General features: G+C 39.9%; 1 protein-coding gene across 1 annotated transcript; it reads left to right on the plus strand.

The window, feature by feature from the left end:
• Nucleotides 1-1,767: 1,767 nt before the first annotated feature.
• LOC145479352 (uncharacterized) lies at nucleotides 1,768-20,222 on the plus strand. Its single transcript, XM_081457689.1, has 4 exons — nucleotides 1,768-2,326; nucleotides 2,437-2,493; nucleotides 17,780-18,115; nucleotides 18,944-20,222. The coding sequence occupies exons 1-4, from the start codon at nucleotides 2,150-2,152 to the stop codon at nucleotides 20,105-20,107; spliced, it is 1,734 nt and encodes a 577-aa protein (XP_081313815.1). The 5' UTR covers nucleotides 1,768-2,149; the 3' UTR covers nucleotides 20,108-20,222.
• Nucleotides 20,223-27,452: the final 7,230 nt, after the last annotated feature.

Genomic DNA, 27,452 nt, shown 5'->3' on the forward strand with positions numbered 1-27,452 from the left:
TTACCAGGTATTCCCCCTACCTACCTTGTTCTTCCCGCCGTTTTCGCACTGCTTCCCAACTGACCGAACGCCTGGTACAACCTATGAGAACTGGTGCCCATTCTGCCCTCTCCAGAGTGTATGTGAGCGGGAATAAGGAATTCAAAAGAAATTTTCTTTCCACGGAGTCTAAACTGCCGTCTACCTTTTAACAGGATAAAGTAGTCTAAATTATCCTTTTTTGGATGGAGGTGATGGGGTAAAAACTAAAAGATCAAAGTAACGTGGATTCCGACAAAAAGCCTGATGGTTACGTGTTTGTCATTGGAAAGAAAAGCGTTAAGACTATCGTTTTAGCTACCGAAATAACCTAAGGAAGCCAGCTAACACTGTTCATCTTCATGGTCCATGCCTTCATGGTTTTCAAAATCGTTATTTTCAGGAACCGCGTAAAATGCTTCTTCATTCAACAGCCAGCCTCTCAAAAATACCAGTCAAAACGTAGTTGAAAGAGAAATTGAGTGCAAGCGCCCCGTACTCAGTTGGCGACATGATCACCCGCTGTGCAGTTTAGGTAAACCACTTAGTCTAAACCCACGAACTGTACCACGCGCATGCGTCAACCTACAATAGCAGGCCAGAGTCACGAAATTTCAACAAAGAGTGCCAGCGTCCACCTGCGGAAATTTTCCTTCATTGTTTTATTAAACTGAAAACAAATAGCGGTAGCAGTAAACTTTGTTTTCTTGTCTCGCCTTCCTGTGACTTGAAAGTGAAAAGCTACTTGATATAATTTTAGAGAGGTTTTTCTTTCATTAGGCGTGGGCTTGGAGGGGGGCTTTCTGTCAAACCAACTTGATTTCTACTTTTATTGAACTGAAAAAGAAGTTTTGGCTGACGGAATTCTCAATCCCTTTTTAATTCAGTGATATATTTTGCTTTCAAGAAATAACAGGAAGCGAGACAGCCTCGGCTAGTGGTGTAAAATTTGCGGGTGGTACATATATTATTTCGATTTCTGAAGTCTATTATATATCAGATCAGAGCAACAAAGATCTCAACTTTAAAAGTCGTCAGTTCTTAGCTTTTGCTTACACGAAGACTCTCGAACTGATCTGATTTTCTCGTTTAGCTACAATCGTGTGTTTAATGCTTGTTTCCCATGCAGGCATCCATGGTAATTTAATGTTCCAAGTATTTTCAGAAAGCTCGCACTTAGAATGAAATTGTTTTAATATTGGTAAACACGGCGCAGGATGTGGGGAATATGATTAGCACGCAAGAGAAAAAGAACTAAAAACACACACATGGCGTCTTAATAAGCAGGACAATGCAAGTTTTCCTCACCAAATATCGTTTTGGACTCGTTTTTGGCAGATATTTCCCCGAAACTTAGCGAAGTGCTCTGATGGCGCTCATAATTTGACGATCATGAATTCGCAGACCGCAAATAAAACAAGACAAGAAACGAGTGAAAAAATAAAAGGCCGGTGTATAGGTCATGAATAATTTATAGTGCTTTCTTTGTTCATTGGTGTTTAGTCTAGCGCAGTTGGGTCTTCATTAGAATAAATATTCGTCAAGTGACGGCCACACGAAAGTAAAATATCTCGTTCCACTGGATTTCTCGAGAAAATTTTCCATCTTAGGCAACTTCTGTAACATACTTAGTGACATCAGGAGACATCACCAATGATAACTAAATTTTTTTCCTTGAAAATGGAAACTCTTTTTGTGACCTTCCTGCTTTGACGTTTGTCTGAAACTTGACCGCAAAATCGCCGCAATCCTGACTAGGGTGGGGTGGTGATTTTTCTTAAAGTATTGGGTTAATGATTAGACTGGAGCGTTACGATCTAGCTTCATTTGTGTACTGTTTAGGATTTTAGCTAGAGTTCTAAACGAAAAGATAAAACGAAGTTAGAAAAACCTTCTGTGTGACTGTACGTCGTAGCAATAAACAGCCACCACCTCCCCATAGAGAGAAGCTCGCATACCAGACGGAACATCAGAATGAGGCTTCCGGCTAATCGTCTGGGACAAAGATGGTGGAGACATATTCGAAAGTTATTGAACATTCTAGCCCGAGGCTGGATTAATTATTTCGTTTGTTTCGTGCTATGCTTTCCCAAAACCGTCCACGTCCCGTCGAAGCTACCACTTTCACGAAATGAGAGCACAGAATACACGATTTCAACAAATGTTGAAAATCCGTCGAACTACGCTAGGATTTGGTGTTGTTCAAATCCTTTTAGGCGTCTCATTAACTGCGTTGTCGTTTGTAGCCTTCGCCTTCACTTCATCGAATAGAATACGGAATGCTTGCCCTTACTGGGCTGGATTCACGGTAGGCTTAAGTTCTTTTCACCTCACTAAATTTCAGAACTGTTGTGGGTTCAGCGCGAGCGTTGGCGTGATTTGAACTGACAAACTTGTCGCTTCTGTGTTCTTTAATAGGTTTTTTGCAGCGGAGGTGTAGGAATAATTGCTTGGAAGCATTCGTCTGTCATGTCGGTGAGTTTGTCTAAAATGTAATACTTCTAATCTTAAAAAGGGGACTTTCAATGATTTCAGCACAATAACAACTTCGTTAAAAAAATCGCCTTGCGGTAACATCTTGGCGCTGGTCGGATCGGATCTATATTTGCTTTCACTTTGATATACGTACAGACATCGCTTTTTTCGGTTGCATCGGAGCCGGGATTACCTTTTTCGAAGTGATCCGCTGGATATTCTCGCGTCAAAATCAGGTGGAAAGTTTTGCTGGTTTCGTGTCTAGATGTTCAAGGCAAAATACATTTATTTTCCATCCCTATTTATGTTTGCTCATGCATGCAGACAGCGAAACTTGTGTTGTTTTCGACACTGTCTGTCAACGCTCTGTAGATTTAGTAGCCTGTGACAAAAATGCCCGATAACTAAAGCTGAAAATTTTCGACACATTTCCTGTAAGTACTTTTCTGAGCTCTAAATCGCTAACAGGTTTCCTTAGTTTTCCAGACAAATTAACGTATCGACTCCAGTGAGAATTAGGTTTATTTTTATTCCGCTGAAATCTGTTCTTTGCGTTTGGTAAAGAAGTCATTTTTTTTCAAAGAAGATTGTAACCCTACGCTCGTTGAATCTAGAGCCAACATATTTAAACAAAGGGTTTTTTTCCCTTTCATAGTCATACAGTCTGTGCAATATGCAAAAACTTGCTCAAAACCAGACGATACATCATTCATCCAGCTGAGACATCCACAGCTGAATTTGCAATTAAATCCTGTGGTATATTTTTTATGTAAATTTAAAAGGGAGAAATGTGGTATTTCCCTTAAAAATTGCTGTTTTAATTGTACACAGCCTTGATTTTCAAAAACAGGGACAAAAAGGTTATGAAATCTCGTATTTGTGCCAAAAGAAAGAGTTCATTTTTGTAAGAATGTTTAACACCATGAGAGAGTTAGTCTAATGCAGTATTGTTAAGAGTGGTATTTGGGTTTAATGTAGGTCACACACGTGATAACGGTTTCATTGTTATGTTGTAGAGAATATTGGAAAGAGTTGTTAAAAAAAGGGAAAAAAGTTGCTAGCAGTGCACAGGAATTGGCCAGTTACGAAACTTGAAAGATTCACAACATATTAAGTATAGAGGAAATAACTTTTTACTTCTATCTACGTCACATGCAAATAGATATGTCATAGATATGTGATATTCGACCTTAGTTCTTGCTGTAGACCAGTTATGTTATGCACAGTATCTCAAGGTGTAAAAAACATACCTATATAACAAATGAAAAAGTCTATATGTGCAGCCCAGTCTGAGATTATCAGAAAATATGAGTGAGACTGGTCAAGCATTCCACAATGATCAAGAAATGAATTTATTAATGGAAATTTTTTTACATCAATCTTTGAAAAGTTCTTCAACTGAATAGCTCAATATTCAGAATGACTTTTTTCCAAACTTAGGGGCAAATTGGCTTCATGTTACATTTTCATAACATTTGCTAATGACACTTTTCCACAGACAGCTCATTCATATTTTTATTGGTACAATTAAGAAATAGAAAACATGCACGGTGTTTCTGTGTTTTAGTATAAATCTACTAGCGTTCTATCACAAATGCTGTTCTCTGATTCTACGCTACTCACTATTCTGTGATAGATATTTAGTAGCATAGCAGTGTGCCCTTGTCAACAAAATGACTGCTGCTGCTTGGCGTTTTCGAAGTGTCCGTGAAGAGGATGAAGATAAAGTTTTCAACAACTAGCAGATTTATACTTCTAAAAACAATTAGATTATTCGCTCTCGATTTCTGTGCATGATATGCCCCTTCATCAACTATCACGCACAGAAATCGAGAGCGACTACTTTAATTGTTTAATACAAACACAAGTGAAGTTTGGGAGAACAAGAACCTTGCGCTGTTGGAACATGAGGTGACAGGCAAGTGTTTGCACAGCTTTTTTGAGTCCTCTCAAATTTCTGCAAGTATCTCTATAAGTCAGAAACATGGACAGGGTTCTCCTGAAAACTTGAAGTAGAGGGAGAATAACTTTGAGTAGGTGGTGGACAATGCCGATAAAAAGTTATTGAGGCCACGTGGAGGAGCATTTTGAAACTGGGGTTCTAAAAAGTGCATTTCAGTATATTTTGAGCAATCATGGTTTTAAGTTCTTTTCTTGAAGAAAAGAACTTTCGCTGAGAAAAATATAATGAATTTTGCTTAGTTGAACAGTTTAATCATCATCATCCATATCAAATTCATGAAAAAATATCAAAAATGTCAAAAATGTTCTTATCTTGTGGTCAATCGTGTGTAAGAACAGATCAGAAACCCAAACAAGAAAAGAGTTTTGCTGGCATTAAAAGCACTAGATTGAGGTTTTACATTTATTTTGTTAAAAGACAAGTTTTGAGTGGTGTTAACACAGTGCTAGAGGTGGAATTCATTGAATGTGATGAAACTTGTTATTCGTAACTGTTGCAAGCACAAGCCTGTGAAGTTTCCCATGGATGTAAGCTCAGAATTTCTTCTGATTAAGCGTGCGGATCATCATCAACTTTTTGGATTTTTCATTCATGATTTCAAAAGTCATAAAATTAATACTATTAAACTTAAACTTGAGATATTTTGCAAATGTTTTGCTTTGTAATGAAGCCTTGAAAAAGTGTGTTTATTTATTCATACTTCCTTCCTCTGACAAGCTCGCCAGTTTTATATCTCACTTTCAATATTTACACAAACATCTCACTGCTGCCGAGTTTGAAGATTGTGTAAGATCTTGCAAAGTTTGTTTCTTTTGTTGAAGGAAATCTTCTTTTATTAATTTTTTTCAAGTACGTTGCAGTTATTTGCTCTCGAAAATCCTCCATGTGCGAGCCAAGCGCTGGGTTGCATGTTGTTGTGTTTAAAGAACTAATTAAATTACACGCATATTCACTGGAGATAAAAGAACTAATTTTAATTGTATATTTTTGAAAGAAAACAACTTATCTTTGTTTGTGCCATCTTGATAATTTCTTTTCAATCTGTCCCAGACGCTGAACAGCGATTGCTGGGTTTTCGCTTCATTTTCAGCAGAAAAAAACAAGCTTTACCTGGAAGTCAAATATTTCAGTGCTTCTTCACAGCTCGGTGCCCACATCACGTTTTTGGTGGCAATTCTCGCGGCCCGAATGATTTCAGATTTCTCTTATCTTACAGCTATAAGAGTTGTATTTTTTTAATCGCTACACATTTGTTAAGAAGAAAATTAGACATATTGCATACGCTTAATTTAATTGACAGATGGGCTCACATTGTTAAAAATAAAAATCATTCATAATTTATTTACTTTGAGTAGCCGGCGCACCAAGGACGACTAGACAGCAAATTTTGCTGGTCGCCGGAGCTTACGGAGTACTCTGCATGGAGGATGTGTTTCTTATTTCTTTTGGAATATTGCTTGATGAAGAAAAGGAAACAACTTGTTTACTTTATCATCAAAATGGAAATTATGTTTGCTCGCACCATCATTATGGCTAGTTCTGTGGTTCTATCAAGTGATTGAGACACCTTTTTAAACCAATCTGCATGTGTATTTTCTTTGGGCTGTGTTGTAAGATGCATCTAACATGCTGCAGACAATGCCCGGAAATTCATGAATGTAACACCTTCAGCATTGCCAGTTTTCACTGTATGGAGTATACATGTCACATGAAAGTAGTAAAGGAGCTAGCTTGCCAATAGTCTTCTGGTAGGGATTGAGGGATTGAGATTTTTATCTTTGCCCCATTTGACAGTATAATTTACATCTGTCCTCATGTATGAAGCATGTTTTAAATGCAATATTTCTGAAAGACCCTAGTGAAATGAAATGGTGTGATTCCCTTTGTTTGGTTTCTGGAGGCAGTTAAAAGAGATTTTATTGTGTCATACTGAGAATGGTAGAAACAAGGAACTATACAGCATAACCATAACTGGGAAAGGGAGGAGACAAGAGGTAGGCGTGAAAGACCAAGAAGTGGTGCGTAAAATTTAAACACGAGAAAGACTGCAGAGAAAGACTGCAGAAGTTGATGAGTGAAATATTAAAAAAGAGATGACCCAACAAACCCAGTGGAAGACAACATAGAAGAACTGGAAGAGATTGAGATAATCGATTTAGGAAGATGTTGAGTACAAGAGGTTAAGAATGTATTGAAGAAGGCCCAGACCTACTGAGAGCTGACATGAAAGACACTGCAAGTAGGCTGACTAGATGTTATAAAAGGTGTAGAGAGATTCAGTGGTGGCTAGAAGTGTGGAAGAATGGGACAATGAAACCTCAATGTTTTGTCACCATGGGAAGTTGTAAGTCGTCACTTGTAGTGTAGCGGCTAACAGCTTCAATTGTTCACTTGGTGATACAAGCATGAAATTTGGCAGGAACATTCTAAATTGTCTGCTCTTTCATTCTAGTCAATTAGCCACTCGAAATTTGCATTTACAAGAGTTTTTTTCAAAAAGGCAAAAAATGGGTGCGATGTGATCAGAATGGCGGCCATTTTAAGTAATATCTTTACTTCCAACTCACCTTAAGTTTGAAGCAACATTTGAGCAGTTTATTACTCCCTGATTACAACTTTTTGCTGCTAGCATCCTTTAACTACAACTGATTATTCCATACATCTTTCAGTTTCTGAAAATGGCCAAACAATTCTAAAGAATTCTTTCTTTAACAGGCGCTGATCTCATAGTACTGTTATATACAGGTTACATCATGTGCCTATCCGGTATTCAGTACGGTAATTCAGTACGCTCAGCAGTTTCTTGGCTGGGTAATTCCCAAACGATTCTTTTTTTAAAGAACCTCTGATCACGTATACGTTTCAAATACACAAGTTACATTACGTGCCTACTTCAACCGAATTCTGGTATTCAAGACGGCAATTCATTACACCCAGCAGTTTCTAGCTGGTTAATTCAAAAACGGTTTTTTAAACAAGCTTTTGATTTCGTAACAGCGTCAAATAGTGCTGCTATACAATTAACATTGTATGCCTACTATAGTCGATGACCAGGTGGAGCTACTTTTCACACGAACAGCTACACAAAGCTGAACAGTTCAGCCCAGAACGAAGACATTTGCACCTGCCACAACAGTCTTTCCTGCAGTCACATCTGGTTAGTTCTTGACAACTTGCAGCAACTGATGGAATGTCAGTCCAATGTATCTTCCACGTGTCGCCTTGCCTACTCCATCCCCAGTCAGCTGGACTTTTTGTGACAGGTCGAGGGAGAGTGGCTTGACCCCAGATAATTCCTCCTTGGTAGGCAGCACGCTTTGAGTGTAGCTTGAGGGCAGACTGAGTAGGTGGTATTGCATCATACGGCCTCTGTTTGCGAGCGAAGAGATTCAGTCTTGCATCATTCACACTTGTATCTGCACTGGACCTGTCGTACATGACCACAACAAACTTCTCTAGACTCTGGAGATCAGCATTGTCAATAGCTGTCACACACTGACTGAGTTTGGTGAAGGTGGTCGAGATCTCTTTACAGACATTCCATGTTTGCCATGCAGACTTCTTTCCTTTGCCACGGAAAGCAGACACAGTGTCGCATCCAGTGAATGCGTGAAAGAATGGGAGTGCACTGGCTTTCTCTGGACCGATTGTGTTAACCACTTCGTGCACTGGAATCCATCGAAAATTTCCTCCTTGGCCAAACGCAATCCACATTTTTTCAAGACCAAGCTCGTTTAAGGATTTCATGACAGATATGGCAATAACTACCACATCCGTGTCGTTTGCCTTAATCATTAAAGCCTTACTACCGTCCATTGCCGCATGTCGTGCGTGCACAAAAATACGTGAGTCTGCCTCTTCGTGCGTACATGGTGCTAAATCTTCTAATGCAATTACACGATTGCAACAGACGTCTTCTTCTTTTGTCACAGTGACCAAGCACAGCATGTCTGCTTCGGCCAACCGGTTGGCAAGAAAATGGAAAAGTTCAGTCTTGTTGTTGTCATCTCTCAGGAAGCTTTTCCAATTTTGGGGGGTCTTGCTGGTTGGTGTTACCCTTCTTCGTATCCCTTTGCCCCTTTTGGATCATGCCTCTACTTTCAGGCTGGACTCCTTATACACATCAAAAACAATGTCAACTCTTTGGTACTTGGTAGAATATGATCTAACTCTTGGTAGGATGTCCTCATTTGCATAGTCATCAAATGTCTTGGACGTACGTGGGGGTTGTGAGTTGACAAGAGCTGATCCATCTATGATGATTGCATCTGCCTCTGGTTCTGTGTTTGGCATCAAAGTCGTAGACTCAAGTATCTCAACCAATTGCGATTTCTGGCATGTGTGAAGCTTTCCACTGTCACTGAGGGAAGCTGGAGCTGACTGGTTTTCATGCTGGAAGAATTCATGCAAATCACACTGTCTGCTTTGACATGAAATGAAGAGTTGGGAAAATAGGTGACAGTCCTCTTTCAGTGTCTTCTCCTTGGAGCTGGCGGCACTGGAAATTTCCTCTTGCTTGAAGAAAGTGATCTTGTTCTTTTTGATTGGTTGATAAAACAAGGTCTGCTCTTCTTTCTTCAGTCCTTCAATAAAGGATTGGAACTGATCTTTGCCTCTGCTATGGTGAGTAGCGACAAGTCTTGAATTAGCTGGATCGGCAATGTCCTTTGTGTCTAATACGAGGAGGTCCACGGACTCTTCTTCAAAAGGATTGCCCAGTTCTTTAAATACGGTGAATAGCTTTTCCACTTTCTCAAAGAATGTTATTTGAGCACTTCCGCCTTGTTCGTGATGCTTGCTACTGATTGTTGCATCTTTAGTTCCAGCAACCTCTTCGTAGTGAGCGACTAGGCGGCTCACCTCTGGTCCAGCTATCATCCACCTCCGGAGTGCTGTTGGGTCCTCTGTCAAGCCTATCGCTCCTCCATCATCCTTGATGACAGCATTGTTTTGTTTGTGGGCTTGGTCGATTGCAATTGACGAGAATTCTTTGCAAGATTTGTGCACGACAAAATTTCCTTTGAAGAACTCTCTTGCTACTTCTGGATGTTGTTGATCGATGGTCATCATATCTCTGAGGTGAATTGAAAGCCACCGTGCATAATTCACATTGTTGTTTGCAAAGAAATAGGGCAAAAGTTCCGCCAGCGCCTCACGATACAGGCAGAAGTCAGCTTCTCTGAATGAACGGATCAGTGTTAGAGTGGTTAGCTCTTGAGCTAAAACAAGATCCCAAAATGCAAACTGTGGACTTTCGAGTCTTCGTTTCTTACACCACTCTTCGAAATCAAGAACACCTTGTGAACTTTGAGATGCATCTCTGCTATAGCTGTTATATGCAGCTTTCCTCTGCTTGTATAGACAACATGCTGTGATCTGATGTGCTTGACGAGTTCTGGTAACACTTGAGGCTGACAGATAAGATTCTGCAGTACCAGATGAGGCAACTCCTGCCTCAACAAGAGCACTTGTCCAACCACTGTCTTGAAGTAAAGAACCTATCGATTTCAGGGCAGCCATTTCTATGTGAAGACCTCCAAACATCATTACAACCTTGTCCTCTCCGTACTCTGGCCACTGCCACTGAATTTGCTTAGCAAGGGAATAAAGCGGCTGGTCAGCAGCAACGACAGGTGTCTGTCCTGGATTCAGAAACCTCACTGTTTCTTTGATCTTTTCGAGTACGTGTTTAATTGTGGCAATAGAATGCGCCTCATCTCGAAGGAGGGGCAGCAAAGATGTGATGCTCACTTTGAATGGCTGGCCCCTCTTCTGCGTTGCATGGTGGGCTGACCATGTTACTGAAATGTTATTATCCACTTTCTCAGTAAGGTCCACTACCTCCAGCCATGTAAACTCCTGCTTTAACTGTATTTTGAATGATGCCGGGGCTGGTAGGACCAGAACTGGCGTTGTTGGTGGTGTGGGTTTCGTGACAATGTAAGCAGGGGCAACATTTGTGAATGCTTCTGGAAGCTCAGGTACCTTCTTAACCTTGCTTTCTCCTTGTACTTTAAGCGAAGAACGCTCCTCACCAGCATTGTCAAAGTTGGGATGTTGGAAAATTGAAACACTGGTGCCAGGAAAGGAAGTTGTAGCTGTGGTGGCAGTAGGGTTATGGTCGATGTTGTCTAACGCAGATGTAGTGAACAACCCTTTTCTCAGACTTGGTGGACAAACGACCCCATCCTCAAAATATTGGGTTATCACAGCTTCTCCCAGTTGAGCAGAAATTTGCAAAACTCTGTCGTATGAAATGCTAATCCCGTTCTCAAAAAGCATATCTACGAGTTTCCTTTTTCTGGTTTTTGCAAAAACTGACAGGCCAACATACACAGCAAAAGGCGTCTCACGATCTTTAGAATGTCTGTGAACTTTGACTCCTTCTTTGTATTTGTCAGAGCAGTTATACTGTAAAAGCTGTGCTAGGGTAAGTCCGATTTAGATGCGCCACATTTTAGCTGTGATTTGATATCTGCCCCGTGCTCGATCATGCACACGAACTCCAGAAGTGATGGTGGAATGGCTTTCTCAAGGCAATCATCGCTCAATGTGAAGTCAAATTTCGATTTGTGAGCGAGCATCTCCCTTCGTAAGACGGCAGCAGCTTTAGCCAAGTGAACAGCCTCGCTGTATGTTGCAGACTCTGTCAGGATCGAACCGACATCATTCCGGAAAGCTAGCAGTACATCTCGTCCTGGACGGTGAGCTTCTAGCTGGGGAACATGTGACAGCAATTGTTCTTTCAACCTAGTAGCATTCACATCTGGTGAAGGAACACCTAATTGTTCAAGTTGTTCCTTGTAGAGTGATATCAGATCCGCCAGCCTAAATATGACAGCTTCTGAACTACTGTTGTTCGTCTCAATGATATAGGTAACTAGTTCGGAGAAAGCGGTTGGATATGCTTCTTTCCTGGTTGCCAGCTCTGTACTCTCCTCGTTACGTTGCCTATTTAAATGCGATCGCTCTTTGTTGTATAATGCTGCGAGGCAGGCGGGGTGATACTTTAACTCAAGTGCCACTGCATCTCCTACACTAAGTTTTGCGAGCAGTTTTTCATCGTTCAGTATCCTCGCACATCGGTTTAGCCTGTCATTAAGCTCCATCGTCATGGCTTTTCGCAAAGATGATTCTTGATCTTGTTTTTCACACAAGAAGCATACCGAAGCTTTAAGATCTAAAGTTCTCCTTCGTTTTCTGCCAACATTCTCTTCCCCGTGTGATAAACTGGCACTGGTAAAAGATCTTTTTTGTGCTCTTTGTAACTTTGAATTGCTGAATAGCAGCCTACAGCTTTGATGATATTTTGCATTGTTTTTTCTCAAAGTAGTCTCAATACCTTGGCCTTCATCTAATCTAGCTGGATCTAACACTATCGGTAGGTCATTGATGGCGTAAAACAAAGGAACATTTGAGCTTATGTTGCTATAACCATCTTCTCGTTTGGTAGGGTTTGTAATTGGTGAAGTCAGAGCTTCCTTTTTATCTTGTTGACAAAGACAGCACTTAGCCCAGTCTGTCTTCCACTTACACTTGTCCGTTGCATCCATGGTCATGTGCTAGTCAATTAATTTCAAACAAAATATTAAAGTGTGTTTCTTTAATGTCAGCCCTGTAAAACTCAAGTTTAGACAGCAATTTATTATTTAGTTATATATATATATATTATATTTTATTGGTTATTATTTTTTAGAGACCACTACGACAAGAATGCATATGCGAAAGCATACTCTCCAGCATTACACAGAACAGAGAAAAATTACCAGCTGTTTGGCTGTGGAGGAAATATTTTTAGCGCAATAGATTTAACGCTACATTAATGTTTTTGGTAGGCTAATATAATTGCAGTCATGATTTATTGTGGAAACTGAAAAGGTTAACATGCTTGGTTAACTATTTAGTTATACGCCGGACAATAACTCAGACATCCGATTTCCAAAAAAAGGCAAGCAAACGGAGATAATCTTCTGAATTGTTTATTTAAGCCTTTACTTGTCTATTCATGGTTTACCAATGCCCATTTGCTAAAAAACTATAGTTAGTATTTTAATAAAAGACAACAGAATCATATAAAATTATTAAAAGATTGAGACAAATTGTTTAGACTACTGATGCCACATAAAAATCGATTTAACATGCATTGAAAAGAAAACATTTGACTCCTCAGGTATTAAATATTCGATGGAATTAGTCTTGGAATCCATTGAAATGCATTTGGTGTGACGCATACCCAAGTTTTTGCCTCTCTATAAATAGCTAAGAACGAACTTAACTAGAATGCGGTAAATTTAAACCGAACGTTTTATAACTTGAGATATTACTGTCCACTTGGTACGAATCTTTTATCATCTTTTTCACTACTAGCCGGAATTTGCTTCATTGCTGTTGATGGATTTTAAAAGTTAGAGAAAGTGAAAATACAACATGTAACTTCCACCGGCAACTTGCAAGCAAGACATGATCATCAAAATGCTTTCTTTGAGATGAATCGTTTGAAAGGTTTAAAGTGCAAAAAGCTGGAAAACATACGTCAACCTTTCGACCCGAACACAAGTAATATATGAGGATTAAGACGAACATTTATTATCGTAATCACCTAAGTACAAAATTCTTAAATACTTACAGGCATGCTCCACTGACCATGATGATGGCGCTCCTTCTGCGACTCTTGATAGCCTGCGAACATTTTCACCAGCAGTCTTTCCTATGTTAGTTGCCAGGTCTACTCAGCTATAGTATTTTTTTAAAGTTTCTTTCGCTCGACAATGAACTTTTGTACTGCAAAATCATCAACTTCTGCCGCATAAGGCTGTGAATTAACGCCATACCTAAAGTCAGTGGCGGCCATGTTGAGATATAAACCCCTTATTTTGTAAATTGTTAAAAAAAAAGTGTTATACCGCCGAATTTGACGTGGCTAATCGATCAGAATGAAAGAATACTTAATTTAGAACATTTCTGTCCAATTTCATGCTTGTATCACTAAGTGAACAATTTTGCCAAAAAAATGATGTTAGCCGCTACACTATTGTGACCTGGTGACCGCCAAGTTTTAGCCTGTGGCATTCTACTATGCTGTCTTACTGAAGTTGCACACAATTCATCTAAATCAAATATTAGTCTTTTCCCAGACAAATTTGGATTTGAACTTATAGTCATTCTATGTCACACATGAACAGTGTCTTGAACCTGTGATCAAAATCTTCCAATCCAGGCACAAGTTTCAGTGGTGTGACGGGGGTCACGAAAGTCAGAGGTGTAATTGAAATATTTGTTGCATTCGACAAAAGGGGAACGCATACTAATTGGGTCATTCCAGCGGGTTTAGGTGGGTTTATTTTCCACAATGCCAGATGATTTCAGGGTTTGGATGCCATCTTGGACTGGCTGGCTGGCTGGCTGTGTGGCACAAATGGCCTCGACCTCACGTAAACTTTTTCTTGGCCGCTGGGAACTGGTACACTCTAAAATCAGGATTTTTAAAATTAGAAACTAGTATCCTTAATTTAAGTAGTTGTATTCTTAAATTAAGAACTGAGATCTTAATTTAAATATTTGTGTTAAGAATTAAGTTCTTCAACAAGGTCATCAAAATAAGGAAAAAAATTCTTAATATCAAAATTAAGCCATGCTGTCTCAAAGTAAGAAAAAACGATTTTGAAAACAAGAAATTTATATATTTGTTCTTATTATAAGCAATTTCTTAAATTGAGAAATTTTACTTACTTCACGAATTTATTTCTTAAATTAAGAATTTTAAAATAATAAACTGAGGTCCTTACCACCAGAATTACGTTAAGAAATGTGTTTTCTAAATGGAGAAATTGGGTTTTAGAGTGGTAGGTAATAATAATGGCACGTCTACAAACTTCAAAGGCTAACATGGAGAAATTACTGCTTTGAGATTTAAAATAGACAGGAAAAATACAAATCAATGTTTAGGTGTCCTCACAATGGAAGATCAGCGAGTACAGAGTCCTCAAACCTTGGTGATTGGTTGTACGCTTTCAAGTAAGTTTTGAATATCGATCGAGGTTTTGAAGCAGTTTCCTGGACTTTAGAAAACAAAAATAGTAATGAACAGTATTACCTCTGCAGTTCCCACTTTGAATTCGGAAAAACAAAAGGCAATGGCCAGATATGGAAAACAAAACTCCTCATGTTCATTTAACTTTCAGAATGGTCGTTCACGTGTGACTTAGAATGACTGTTGTATCACGTTTTCCCCTACTGGCCCTGTAGCAACAGCAATGTGGAAGCACCAAGCAATGATTCAGTCTTCCCTCACAAAAAATCCAACAACATTCACCTTTCTCAGCTTAAAATATGCAACACTCTGACATGCTGACGTGGGGACATTCCTCCCCAGCGCTGTCAGCAACTGACGGGGAGATTGGCCTCCCTGATCCACACTACCTCTCTCTGAAGACCTACCAATGCCAGACTCAACAGACCCCCGGACAGTCTCGCTCCGAATCAATCACCATAAAAGGTGTCAAAGGCTAAGTTCAACAAATTTCACATTCTCCCAAGGTAGGACTACCTTTGGATTCAGAGGCATGTGCTTAACCTTGCTAGTAAACCAAGTTTCTTGAGGGAAACCATGTATTTATGGCAAGATCATCTATTTTTAACTGCACTGGTTCAGGTAGCTACACTTTTCGTTGGACTATGCCAATTTTAACTGGCTCATTAAGCTTAAAAGATTTATTAGTCAGTAAGCTCCTCTGCAGTATTTCCTACTGCAATGACTGCAACCTGCAATGTTATACTGCTGGCACCAGTGGAGACTTCAGTCAGTTCTGGTACCACTAGTGGACTAGATTTTTTTAAGTGGAACAGTGTTCAACTTGAGTGACTAGAGCACCACCATAATCCAACAGAAAATTGAATATTACTGGACGGTGTAGTAGGAAAGATGAAAGTATCAAATGAGAGACATTTCGCTAAGATCTGAGTAACCATAGCAGCATAATGACATCATACCCCATTTTACATTGATATTATTGGAATATATACAACGTCAAGACAGTTGTCTTAGTAATTTATGGGACTGTTTTTGAGAAAACTGCAGGTGAAGTTTCAGGGTGTCAAAATACAGCAAAACTAAAACTACTTGAAAATGGTATTGAAGACTATGTTGTCAAGACTCCACTAAATGGTATTACCTTGTGAAAATGAATAACCTTGAGTGAAAACCTCAGAGAAGTTGCTCCGTCTTATTTTCAAAAACATTGGTTTGAACATCAACTGGTTTGGAGTGTTATTTTGCTTTTCCATCAAACATTGACCCTACAAGTGACTAAATACTACAGATAGCTATTTTCTGGCTGTTATCTTGGCAGATTGAAGCTGAACCCTCAAAACACTAATCTTAATTGAGAACTAACATTTCCCTCCATGTTGAGTCAGTTGTTCTGTTTTTGTTGGGGCATGTGCACAAAGAAAAAATTTTTGAGAAGCCTATACAGGGTTGAACATTCAGCACATGTGAACCATTTCATTGTATGCCTTATATCTCACTCATGCAATAAACTTTGGTCAACGTAGTCCTAGCTCTACAAGTTTTCTCTTAAAGAGCAAATGCATTGGTTTTGTTAGTTGGTCGTTGAAAAGACAAACCTCAACATCAGTGAAATTTCGGAAGGCCTAAGAACTTGGGAAAATTAGATTGTACTCAAGGTCAGGGAAAAGTCAGGGAGTTTTGTATCAGGTCAGGGAGTTTCTAAATCTCCATTCAAAGTCAGTGAAAAGTCAGGGAATTTTATCTTAAGGTTGCCGCAAATTATTTTATTAGGTGTTAATTTGTGTTTAGACAAGGTAATTTGTTTCAAAAACTATCTGAGCCATCCTTATTTTTGTTGGTTCATGGCCAGAATAGTCATTCTGCAGGGTCAGTGAAAATTGCTTCACAGTCAGTGAAAAGTCAGGGAAAAGTCTGAGATTTTTTTTTGTTCTGGTGGGTGGCAACCCTGCAAAACCAGTTTAGGTTTTCTGGTTTTCCCAATTTGTTTGTTATTCTCCTTGTTCTTTCTCACTCAGTCTCTTTTGCGAATTTGTTGGCCTTTGAATGGGGACAAATTCCAAGCTTTAAAGCCTGTTTCCCTTTTCCAGTTTTTCCCTTGAAATCTTTCAGGCATGAATGCGTTGCAAGATTTTAAGGCCCTCTGTTAGCTGGCTATCAAAAACCTGTCCTATTGTGAAAAGTGATGTCAGTACTATGAGAAGCATTGTTCCTCAGGGTGCCATTTTGGTCAGAAATAGGGTATCTATTTGGGCCATTTTGGTCACAAATAGGGCATGGTTTTTACTCTCTAGCCTTGAATTGGGTATGTTTTTTTTAGATGAAGCTACGTTTTGCATCATTATAGATAAGACCATGATCATTAAAAGCCCTTCACAAATATGCCTTTAACATCAGTCTGAACTAGGGAACTAATTATCGGGCAGGTCTAAAACGGTATTGATATAATGGTAAAATGGTATTGATATAATGGTCAGGTCTTAAAAAAGTCTGCATACGAGCCAAGTGGCCCATCAGGCCGAAGCTTATGCCAGTTTCTGTAGCATGAAGCGACTAGGAGTATTTCTACTCCCCCCTGGATGGGATGCTAGTCCATCACAGGATAACCCTGAAGCATTGATTAAGCTTGCCAGTACCCATTTATACACCTGGGTGGAGAGAGGCACTGTGAGAGTTAAGTGTCTTGCCCAAGAACACAACTCAATGTCCCCAGCCAGGGCTTGAACTGGACCACTTGATCTGGAGACAAGTGCACTAACCATGAAGCAACTGTGCCTCCTTAGTTTTAAATAGGGTATCAAATTTTTGGTCAGGTCATAAAAAGACCAGGGAAAATTGCAGATTTTGGTCTTAAATAGGGTAAGAGTTTTGGGAAGCAGGCCACACACCACACCCCACCCAATTTTTCTGGGAGTACCCCCCTGGGCTTTCAGAGTAATACAACAGAGGGCTTTCCATTTTAAATACAATTCTCCTATTCTTGTGGCTGTTGTTATGTCTCTCTCTCTGGATCTTCAATGTTCTCCTAAGACCCATTCAAGTGGAGTTGAAATATTCCATGAACCCCATATTATGTTGACACAAATAAAAAATTGGGGATGGACCATTTGACTTTTGAGGGGGTGGGGGGAGGGGGTGCTGGCTGTACCGAATCATCCACACCCCTCAAAAGTCAAATGGACCACCTTACACCCCTCGTTGTAGTTAACCACCTTCAGTTATTGTTCATTTTAAGTGTGACATGAATTGAACTTTGCCCATGAGTTTTGTAATTGGTGACTTTGTTGTTGTTGCAGATGAGCTTGTTCACGTTCTTCTCAGCAGTATGCGTGGTCCTGCAGATGATTGGCACAATTCTGACAGGAGATGCTGGAGAGCTGTTGAAGTCACTTGTTATGTGTGAAAAAGGCATCTCTGGACAGACCTGCAAATGCTGTGACTCAATTATGGCATGTAGGCAGAGTGTGGGTGTAATAGAGTTTGAAGACGTGGAGGACTGTAGTATCGTAACAGGCTTGCTCACTGGTTTAATGTATGGGCTTTGCGTTCTAACCATATTTGGAAGCTTGCTGTGTTTTATTGCAACTATACTAGGATGTACTGCAGTTGCATGTGAAACAAGCAGAAATCAGGTACTAGTTTCTTAGTCTAGTTCAAAAGTGCAAAGTCTTACCTATGCATTGTTTAGAGTGGGTCCTAAGTTTCTGAGAGGGGCAATGTGCACAAAGATAAGAAAAACAAAACTCCCTTTAATTTGACTATATTTGTATTACATGTATACATATTTGTATTACATATTATTATGAAATATGTTTGTAAGTACCTACAATTTTGAATGTGACAATAATAATAATAATAATAATGATAATAATAGTAATAACTAACTGCAAAAAATAGATCAGCTGAAGTTAAATATTAAGACAGCTGGTATAAACCTATCCTACGATAACCCAAACAAGCCTTTTGTACAAATATAAGCCCTGGGTTCATGTAAAGATAGTGTAACAACCAAAAACAAAAACAAAAATCCTAAATCATGTTCATAGGGCTGTTTGTCTGGGTAAGAGCTTGTTGCATGGCTGTTTTTGTTGTGGAAAGAATTTTTGTGTTTCATAGCATTTGTATTAAATAGATCTTTTGAGAAAACTTTTAGCCGCCTTATTATTAGAATGCTGCATGCCGGTGAAACTTCCTTCTCATAAGGACATGAAAGAAAACAATATTTCCCGTTTAAATGCAAAAAAATGTCTACCGAATAGAGCCTATAACTAAAAAAATGTCTTTCTTAAGACTTTAATCTAAATGCAGGGCTATGACCTTGATGCTCATATGTGGCGGAAGTTTATTACTATTGGACGGAAAGGGGTCTGGGATTCGGGTGCTTATTTCAAGTGCTGGGGCTTATCTTTGAGAGCTTATGCTGCATCTATGGATTCGTTCCTTTCTTTCCCTCTTTTTAGGGGCTTTGTGGCCGCCATAGCTCCAGAAGGTCGCATCCTGGAAACCAAGAGTGCTACACGTGGGCACCATATCCCACAGACCTGACCATACTGCCACCATACGCACCTCCAGTATATCACTCAGTTGAAAACTTTCAGGATTATGGCATATCATCGTGTATAGTGCCACCACCGGTGTTTGATCCCACAGACTTGCCTCCCCCTTACTCATCACAGAACCCATCCATGACAGAGTCTCAATACTCTTTGTCTTCTCCTGAGTCTTCAAACAGTCAAACTCATTTTACTGCTTGTCAAGATACTGAGGTTCACTTGCAGGCTGAAAATCATGATCAAGATCTTGAATTGCAAGCCCCTCCGTCCACCACCTGTGGTACCCCTAGTGGGGGTATGTACCTGGAAAGTGACAGTCCTTCATGGGACGCCCATTCTAACTCTGCTGTGGGCAGTATAGACCTTCTCTCAGCCAGTGGTTCATCTGACTTGTCGTCTAACTCTAATGACAGAGTCTCTTCTGCTCGAGAACGCCTCCAAACAGATATCACTGACTCACATGATCACAGCATGGTTATAAGTAGAGCCATTCCTTTAAAAGTACATCGCCCAACGTGCTCTACGTCCAGAATACAAGCCGAATTGTCTGAACTGGTTAAAGCTTCCACAGGTTCGAGGAAGAGAACATCGTCACTTGGATTAATACAAGAGGTAGCAACAAGAGACATAGTGAATACCCGTCCTGTTAGGACAACCTCTGGCTCTCCCGCCAGAGGGACCACCATCCTATCTCTCCGTACACGGAGTAGATCTTTGGGGGAAAGCTCCATCTATGTAAATTCATTTGAGGTTATTAGACCTCCTCCTAACATGCGAGTGCCAGCTGATGAACCGCACAAGCCTTCCAGTACAGATAGTTACTTCAACACAAGAAACTCCCATCATCGTTTAGGAAGAGGAACTACACACAAAGGCGAAGCGCTAATAGCTCTGCAGGGCAGCAGACACAGTGAACAAAGGAGAGAGAGAAGTAAACATAGGCGAAGAAGGCACGTACACAATATTCCTAAACACAAGGGAAAAAGGTATCTTAACTGTGAATTGGTAGACTCGCCACAGAATTGTGGCCCTGAATCGTCAGTGACACAGGGCAAGGAAACGATAGTATAAATGAACACAGCGGCGGGTGAGTTTTTATCCCGCAATTTCCCATCTCTTACATTGACTGAGAAAGAAATAAAGTCCGTCTTTTGTTGCTCTGGAACTGTAGTTTCAGCAGTTTTTTTTTCCTTTGTGAATAACGAGATATCTGTATTGAACAAATTTTCGGTAGAACTGAAAGTTCCTTGCACCTCAAAGGGTGCTTCAGTAGATTTTTTATTACATTAGTAATATATAATATAAATATACATATATATATCTATACATAAACAAAATATAAAGAGATCACAGCTGAAGAAAGCCAGAAAAAGAGAATGGCTTGGCTTTTTTCGCATGTATAGCATGTTTGCAACATGTTTGCACGTGATTTTGTGTTTTTCCTGGTCTGCAAAAGACTCTAAACGTCTTCACATCGTATTCAATTCAATACTCCAGTCAGGGAACTACTGTAATTAGACAGCCTGGCTTCCTTAATGAAGGGTTGTCCATTTGACTTTTGAGGGGGGAGTGGGTGATTTGGTACAGGTGCGAATTTTTGTTAACACTTTGATACACTACAAAATTTTTTCCCGGGACGAGTTGAAATTTTTTCTTCGCGTAACGTTTTGTGTTTTTTGCTCACTGAATGTGCATGAATGTTGTTGTTGATTTCTTTTCTTGGGGGGTTGGGGGGGGGGGTGCAACAGTTGTGTGCATGAATTTGAATTTTTGGTCTAAGTATGCTTGCAGGGTTTTTTTTTTTCAAAATCCTCCACCCCTTCCCTCCTTCCCCACCCCACCCCTCAAAAGTTAAATTGTCCACCCGTAAAAAGTGCAAGCAATTTGGCGTGTACAGATATTGCTTCGTGTTATTTTGGTTGGACAAGGAGAATTGGAAACTTGTGGGTAGTTCGAGGAGGATATCCGGTAGTTCCCCAGACTGGAGTGAATAGAATCGTACCAATTATTTAACACATTCTGATTTCTTAATTAAAAATATTTGAGTTACCGTCGTTTATATTTTGTTCCGAAAATGTTAATCTGCTTGACAAGCTTAAGAGCCAGTTGTTCAAAGAGTAACACTATCCACTGGATAAATGACTATGCAGTAGAGAAGTGTTAACAACAAAAAAAAAATCTAGAGGCCCCACTGGGGGAATATGAGGGTCCCGCATCCCGTTAATGTTTCGCCCAAATATACCAGATCGCGTTGATTCCAGTTGCAAACAAAAATAAACGATTTTCCCACTCGATATTCCGTTTTATACCATGCTATACAGGCAAAGGAAATACAGCCAATCAGAATACAGGATAGCCGTTGTATAATCGACGGTATTAATACACCCAACCTTCCCATCATGCGCCATGCGTGTGTCGCAATGATTCTGTTGGCCACTGTATTTTATATGGCATGGTATAAAATAGTTATACAACGCTCTCTCGTATACCAAGAAAATACAAGTGACTCGTGAGATTTTCCAGGGTATACCACTCGAAAGCATTACATAACCAGTGTTTATCTCATCCAAATACATGTATCCCATAGCCTATTATTTTTTTGTCCAAAAGATACCGTGTCCCGTTCAATTTTTGCCTGAATATCTCGTATCCCGAAAACCCCTAATTGGGCCTCAATCTGCGCTACACTGAATGGTGATTTCTCCGGCGGATAGTATAAATCATACTTTGAAAAGGTGGGGGCAAGGTGTACCTGAATCAATGTAAAATATGGTAGTTGAGTAGTTCTGATGTAAGACTTTTATCGAAAGTGCCAGGGCATCGAATGTCTTTGAAAAGGGTGAATTGTTCGTCGCTTAAAACCGAATGATAAGCAGAAGATTCATCTATTTATAGTGACTGCTGTCGTTAAAATATTGGTCCAGTTGGACTTTAATTTGTGAGTTATGTCATGTTATTGTCAAGGTGATTCTCTCGTTATAGGGCGGCGAGAAAGTTACATTCCCTTGTATTTTTACCTTAAAGTATACAAGCAACAGAAACAAGTTTAAAACAAACGAACAAAGAAATTAGTACTTCATTGTAGTGCGTATTATTAACATAAAATCGAGCACCTGAACAAATTATACAGAAGTTTATGTATTAAGGTCCGGTAATACGGACAACATTTTTCTTCAACTTGTCTCGCAACATTGTTGCATTGCAAGTTGAAACCCTCTGTTGCGCGTATTACCACGTTTGTGACCAACTTGTCTCGCAGCAAAATACAGTATTGCAGGTTGAGGCAACATGTTGCACAAAGTAGACTCGAGTTCTGCTTTCTGCAACAAATTTTAGATTTGCTGCTTCGTATTACCACTGAAGCTACAACTTGTTTCGCAACAAATTTGAATTCAACGCTTGTAATTGGCTGTCACGAAGCGCGGGAAATAAAAAAAAACATGGCGGATGGTGAAGACGAGCCTGAATTCGAAGTAGACCAGTAACTCTCAGAAAGTCATAAATTTGCCCTGTACAAAGACCTCGAGGGCTATCATAGTCTTATTCCGGACACCTCGTTTGTCCCTTCAAAACAAGCAACAGAAAAGGCAAAACGCTTGGAAGAACTGTCGCAAAAGTACAACTTTTCGCCTAGCTATCTGAAACGACACTGAGCTTCATGCTGAGAGAACTCCGCTGGCACTGAAAATTAAGAATAAAATGACGGCCAGAAGTCGAAGTGGAAGTTCGTCGAAACGCTAAATTATATGAAAGAAGGAGCCATCTTTATTTATACACGACTGACCAATTATACGTGTAGAATTCCGCAGACTTGCAACACTGTATTTTGCTGCGAGACAAGTTGGTCACAAACGTGGTAATACGTGCAACAGAGGGTTGCAACTTGCAATTCAACAATGTTGCGAGAAACGTTGAAGAAAAATGTTCGTATTACCGAACCTTTACTAGCAAAAAATACGAAACATTAAAGAAGCATTGAAGGTTACCGTTTGCTAATCGTTACATTTTCTTTAAATAAGATAATTAACTTTATTCTCTTTTGTATAAACTTATAAGACTTAAAAATATTAGATTAGACATGGTTTACATTTCGTGTGAGTAGTTTTGAGGCCTACATATTGAGAACAATTGTTTTCATTTCTCTGTGTATTGAGCTCACAAAATAGCCACGCGTTCATCAGATAACATGAAACCGGCCAAGTCATACTAAGTCGATGAAGCCGTTTCGGCCAGTCGGATGCAAAGTGCAAAGCATGCATGATACGTGTCATTCATTCAAGTCCTACAACTGTACTGTGATTACGGAGAGCAATTCTACGGGCGTTTATATGACTTCGGCATTTGTTCTCCCCCGTGACACTAACGTCTAAGTTATACTGAGAAAAATTGCCCTATCTGTTGCGCGAGGCAGTTGTTCTTACAAGATACAGGGAGACTACAGAAGACTTCTACTTTGCATGCATACAACTTGTCTCGTCTTGTTGTGACAGAAGGCCACAAAAGTTTTTCATCATGGAACTTCCTCTGCAATCTTTTTAGCCTTTCCGTGGCACGTTCCACGAATGTCTCCCAGAATTGAAAAGGACGTGGGAAAATTAGTAAGGTTGATGGACAACATGTTCATACATTCAGGTTATTTCTGAAAGAGAAGCAAAACATAACCTTGCCTTGCATTTTTCTGATATTAATCTCCTGCTTCTGGTATGTATTCTACGTGTTGTAACCCACTTTACAGGAAGATAGGCCACGTGACCGTCGGCCCTAGCAGAGCAGATGCTATTTAGATTGCATGGTCACTTCTGTTTCTGTTGTTAAATACTAAATTAAAAATATCCGCCAGACGGTTAAGAGGGTCGGTTAAAAACAACAGGCGATTAGATAGATGACAGTGTTTTTGGTGCGAATAATAAACGCCAACATAAAACTGATCAGAGCACGTGTCGTTCGCTTGGAGCCCACCCAACCGAGTAAACGTCAGGGCTGGAACTTCTTGGATTCGCTTCAAAACCTTTACATTGACTGTCGGTGGACGTGAAACACGACGGCCAGGAGTTCAGCGCTGATAATCTCTACTCTCTTTGCGACGCGTGATTTGGGTTATTTATCGCGAAGGGTGAAAAAATGTCTGTGATGCGTGATTCGTCAAGATCAATTGAACGTCACGAAGTCACCCAATGTGGGGGTAAACCACTACAACGATAGTTTTACGTAAAGAGACCGGTCTATTTTTTTCCTAGAACTGTAAGGCGATGAAGGGTTTCCTTTTTTTTCCTTTCACCAAAAAATGAAAGCTATTGGTCTTTTTTCCGTTCTCGGTCTCCGAGGAAGCACAAAGCGTCACAAAACGTGACCCACTAACTAATCCCACCCAAAACCACAAAAGTGCAACTGGTGTCCACTAAGTAACATTCTTGCCCGCGTGAAGTCATTAACCTTATAATTCCAACGCGTATAGTTGCCGGCCTATACAGCTTAAGTAGCAGGCGTGATAATAGGAAATGGTTATTGGTACTTGTAGCCTTTGATATGCTTCTTTGTCTAAGCTCCTTTTGTTATCTTCAGTTGATTCAAAGGTGTAAACCAATCTGCAAACTTGATCAGTTTTGGAAACACTGTAAGCTAGCCTGAAAGTATAATCAAATATTACAGATCTCGGGAAATACATGTTTGTAGATTCAATATTGAAAGTGTTTTGTAATGAGCACATTATAAGGCTTACTTACCGGAAATCGATGTTCACGTAATTAAAGGTTAAATCATGATGTTACCACAATTTTGAACGTTACCACGCATTCCACAGATCAAACCGTCACACACTAAAACAAAAGCTTTTTCGACTCCCTACAATTGCACGTGACGCTTATGACGAAAACTGTGGAGATACACAAAAAATGTTTAAGTGACGATACTGAGAGCGGACTAAACACTCCGCCGGCCTTAGCAGTCGTGATTTGTGCAGTGACATTGATAATTTTTTACACCATTTTCATTTCTAAACTCTTTATTTACCAGTAACTGGTATTACAAATATTCTTTCACACTTAGTTTGCAAGACGCTCCACTTGTTGACTCAAGAGAGCATTCCTCGGCCAAAACAATTCAGTGTTCGCATAACTGAAACTATATAAGTAGGTATTGTAACGACTGATTAATATATAACATTTTATGTACAGAAGGAAGCTTCGAGTGTATTCAACTTGGCTCGAGTTACTGTTAGAACCCACACACCCCGTAGATTTCTTAAGTCTTGCATTTTCTCTTGGTTTAAACCCATCATGTCGGAGTTGTCAGTCGGATACCGATCACTCGTTATTCAAAAGGAAATAAAGTGACACAGCTCATGGAACACATACAACAGTGGCACAATATCAAATACACTAAAGCCTTAAAATTTCAGATGTACACAGATTCAGTTTTGGTCAAGCACTTATCTGAAAATAAACCGCCCAAAACGTTTGGCCTCTGAACGTTTACAGAGCCTTATGGTACACCATGGATAGCGTCGTTTATTTTGTTGCCAGATCTTCTTAGAGTAGGCGACGAGTAACAGCGGCTTCAAGGTGCACTTTTACGCAAATTTTTCCTCATTCTCAAGGATGGGGGTGAAAATAGTTAAAAAAAAACAGCAAAGAAGGGGTAGAAGGGGTATCGAATGGTCCCAGTCAATTAAAAAAGTGCTCGCAAAATTTTGTCTTTGCTCGAATTGCTCGCAAAAATAAGATGAGTGCTCGTTTGCTCGTGCTCGCAAAATTTTTGAACTACTCGAATGCTTGGATTCTTCTTAAAATGTGCTCGATTGCTGGAAATTTCGTGAATCCTTAGGGTTAGGGTTGGACTGGTAGCTTTTAGCTTCTTCTCGTGGTGTGTTCACAACGTCGGGTTATAGAAAGGTTTATATCTCCTTGAACGTCCACCCACTGACTCACGTGAAGCTACATCACGAAGTAACTTGGCATAAAACAAGGCATAACTGGCTGCTGATGTAAACTACTGAGAATGGTTGCCTACCTTTGCGCCTATTGTCCTATTTTGGAGGTGTCAGCCAAATTTCTTGGCGCAACGTGACAAATGAAAGAGAGATTTCAGCTGGCGGAAAGTTTACAAGGTGCTCGCTGCTCGCGTTCTGTATTTTCTAAAAGTGCTCGCTGCTCGCAGGACAAATTTGATCATACTGCTCCTGCTCGCAAAAATAAAGGCACTGCTCGCATGCTCACAAATGCTCTCAAAGACCGTTCGATACCCCTGGTAGAAATTGCACTGGTTGCAGCAATCGAACTGTAGCTTTTTACGGCATATTTGAGAATAAAGAGCAGTGAATCGCACGGGTGTGACTTGTTTCTATACCGAATGGTACAAACTTTTCAGTTGATTTCCTCTTGGCGTAGCCGATTTGTGATAAGGCCTTCTACTGCCTTACCGTAGGTAACCATGGTAACCACCTGTCTATCAGTATTTACATGCAACAGTGAGAACTACCTGAAGTTGTAAGTAGTTAAGATGGATCCGCTCAAAGTTCGAGCAATGGGTGCAAAAATTATTTACTAAAAATCTACCCGTACACCACAGTACGGTAACTTTGGGAATGCTATTTAAAGCAACTTACTTTTGTTCATTGCCCTAAGTGACCCCGCGATAAAATTCTCAAACGTTCTCGAGAAAGCCTTTAATGTCAAACCACGTCAGAATGCTTAAAGCTTGTGTTATTGTGTTTTAACAAACGCGAAACGTCTGTTTTTATATGGATAACTTCAAGTTCAATTTCCCCTCACGGGGTCAGCTTCTCGATAAGTTCTTCTTAATTGTATTCAAAATATTACCATGCCATGAGGTTTTTTTGGTAACTTCATTTTTGCCATTATTGCTCGAATGTTCTGCGGAAATCACCTTAATATTTCTGTACAGTAAAACAGACTGCCCCACTTGCAAATGATGGAATAGCTATGAACACAATCAGCATATTGAGGCTTGGATTAGTAAACGAAAGACTGGATCAGATCATTTGCATAGAGACTGGCGTAAATAAAGGTGCTTTGTAACCTGTTCGTGGGTTGCGCCTTTGGTGGTGGGACGCCTGTTCTAGGCGTTCAATTCGGTTAACTGACTGACTGCTTGGACAGGCTGAAACGCCAATTACCACTATCTAGCCCTGCGTTACGTCAGTTGGGTCACGTTTTGGTTTTGGATTTAAGTCAACTGCTGAAGCCTAGTTCTGTCTGTTCTAATCTATTCTTTAGTGGTCTCCGAAGAGTTTTTATCCGCTGTATCAGATTCCGACCTTCACGCGACCAACAAGTTCCCTTAGGCTCATGAAAGTTTTTTTTTCCCACACCAAAAACCTATTATCACAGGCCCATCTAAAACAAACATTAGCCACACCTTGCTGGATGTATCTTTAGTTGCCATTTTTTTCGATAAT

Source organism: Orbicella franksi, chromosome 2, assembly GCF_964199315.1.
Source record: "Orbicella franksi chromosome 2, jaOrbFran1.1, whole genome shotgun sequence".
NCBI lineage: Eukaryota > Metazoa > Cnidaria > Anthozoa > Scleractinia > Merulinidae > Orbicella > Orbicella franksi.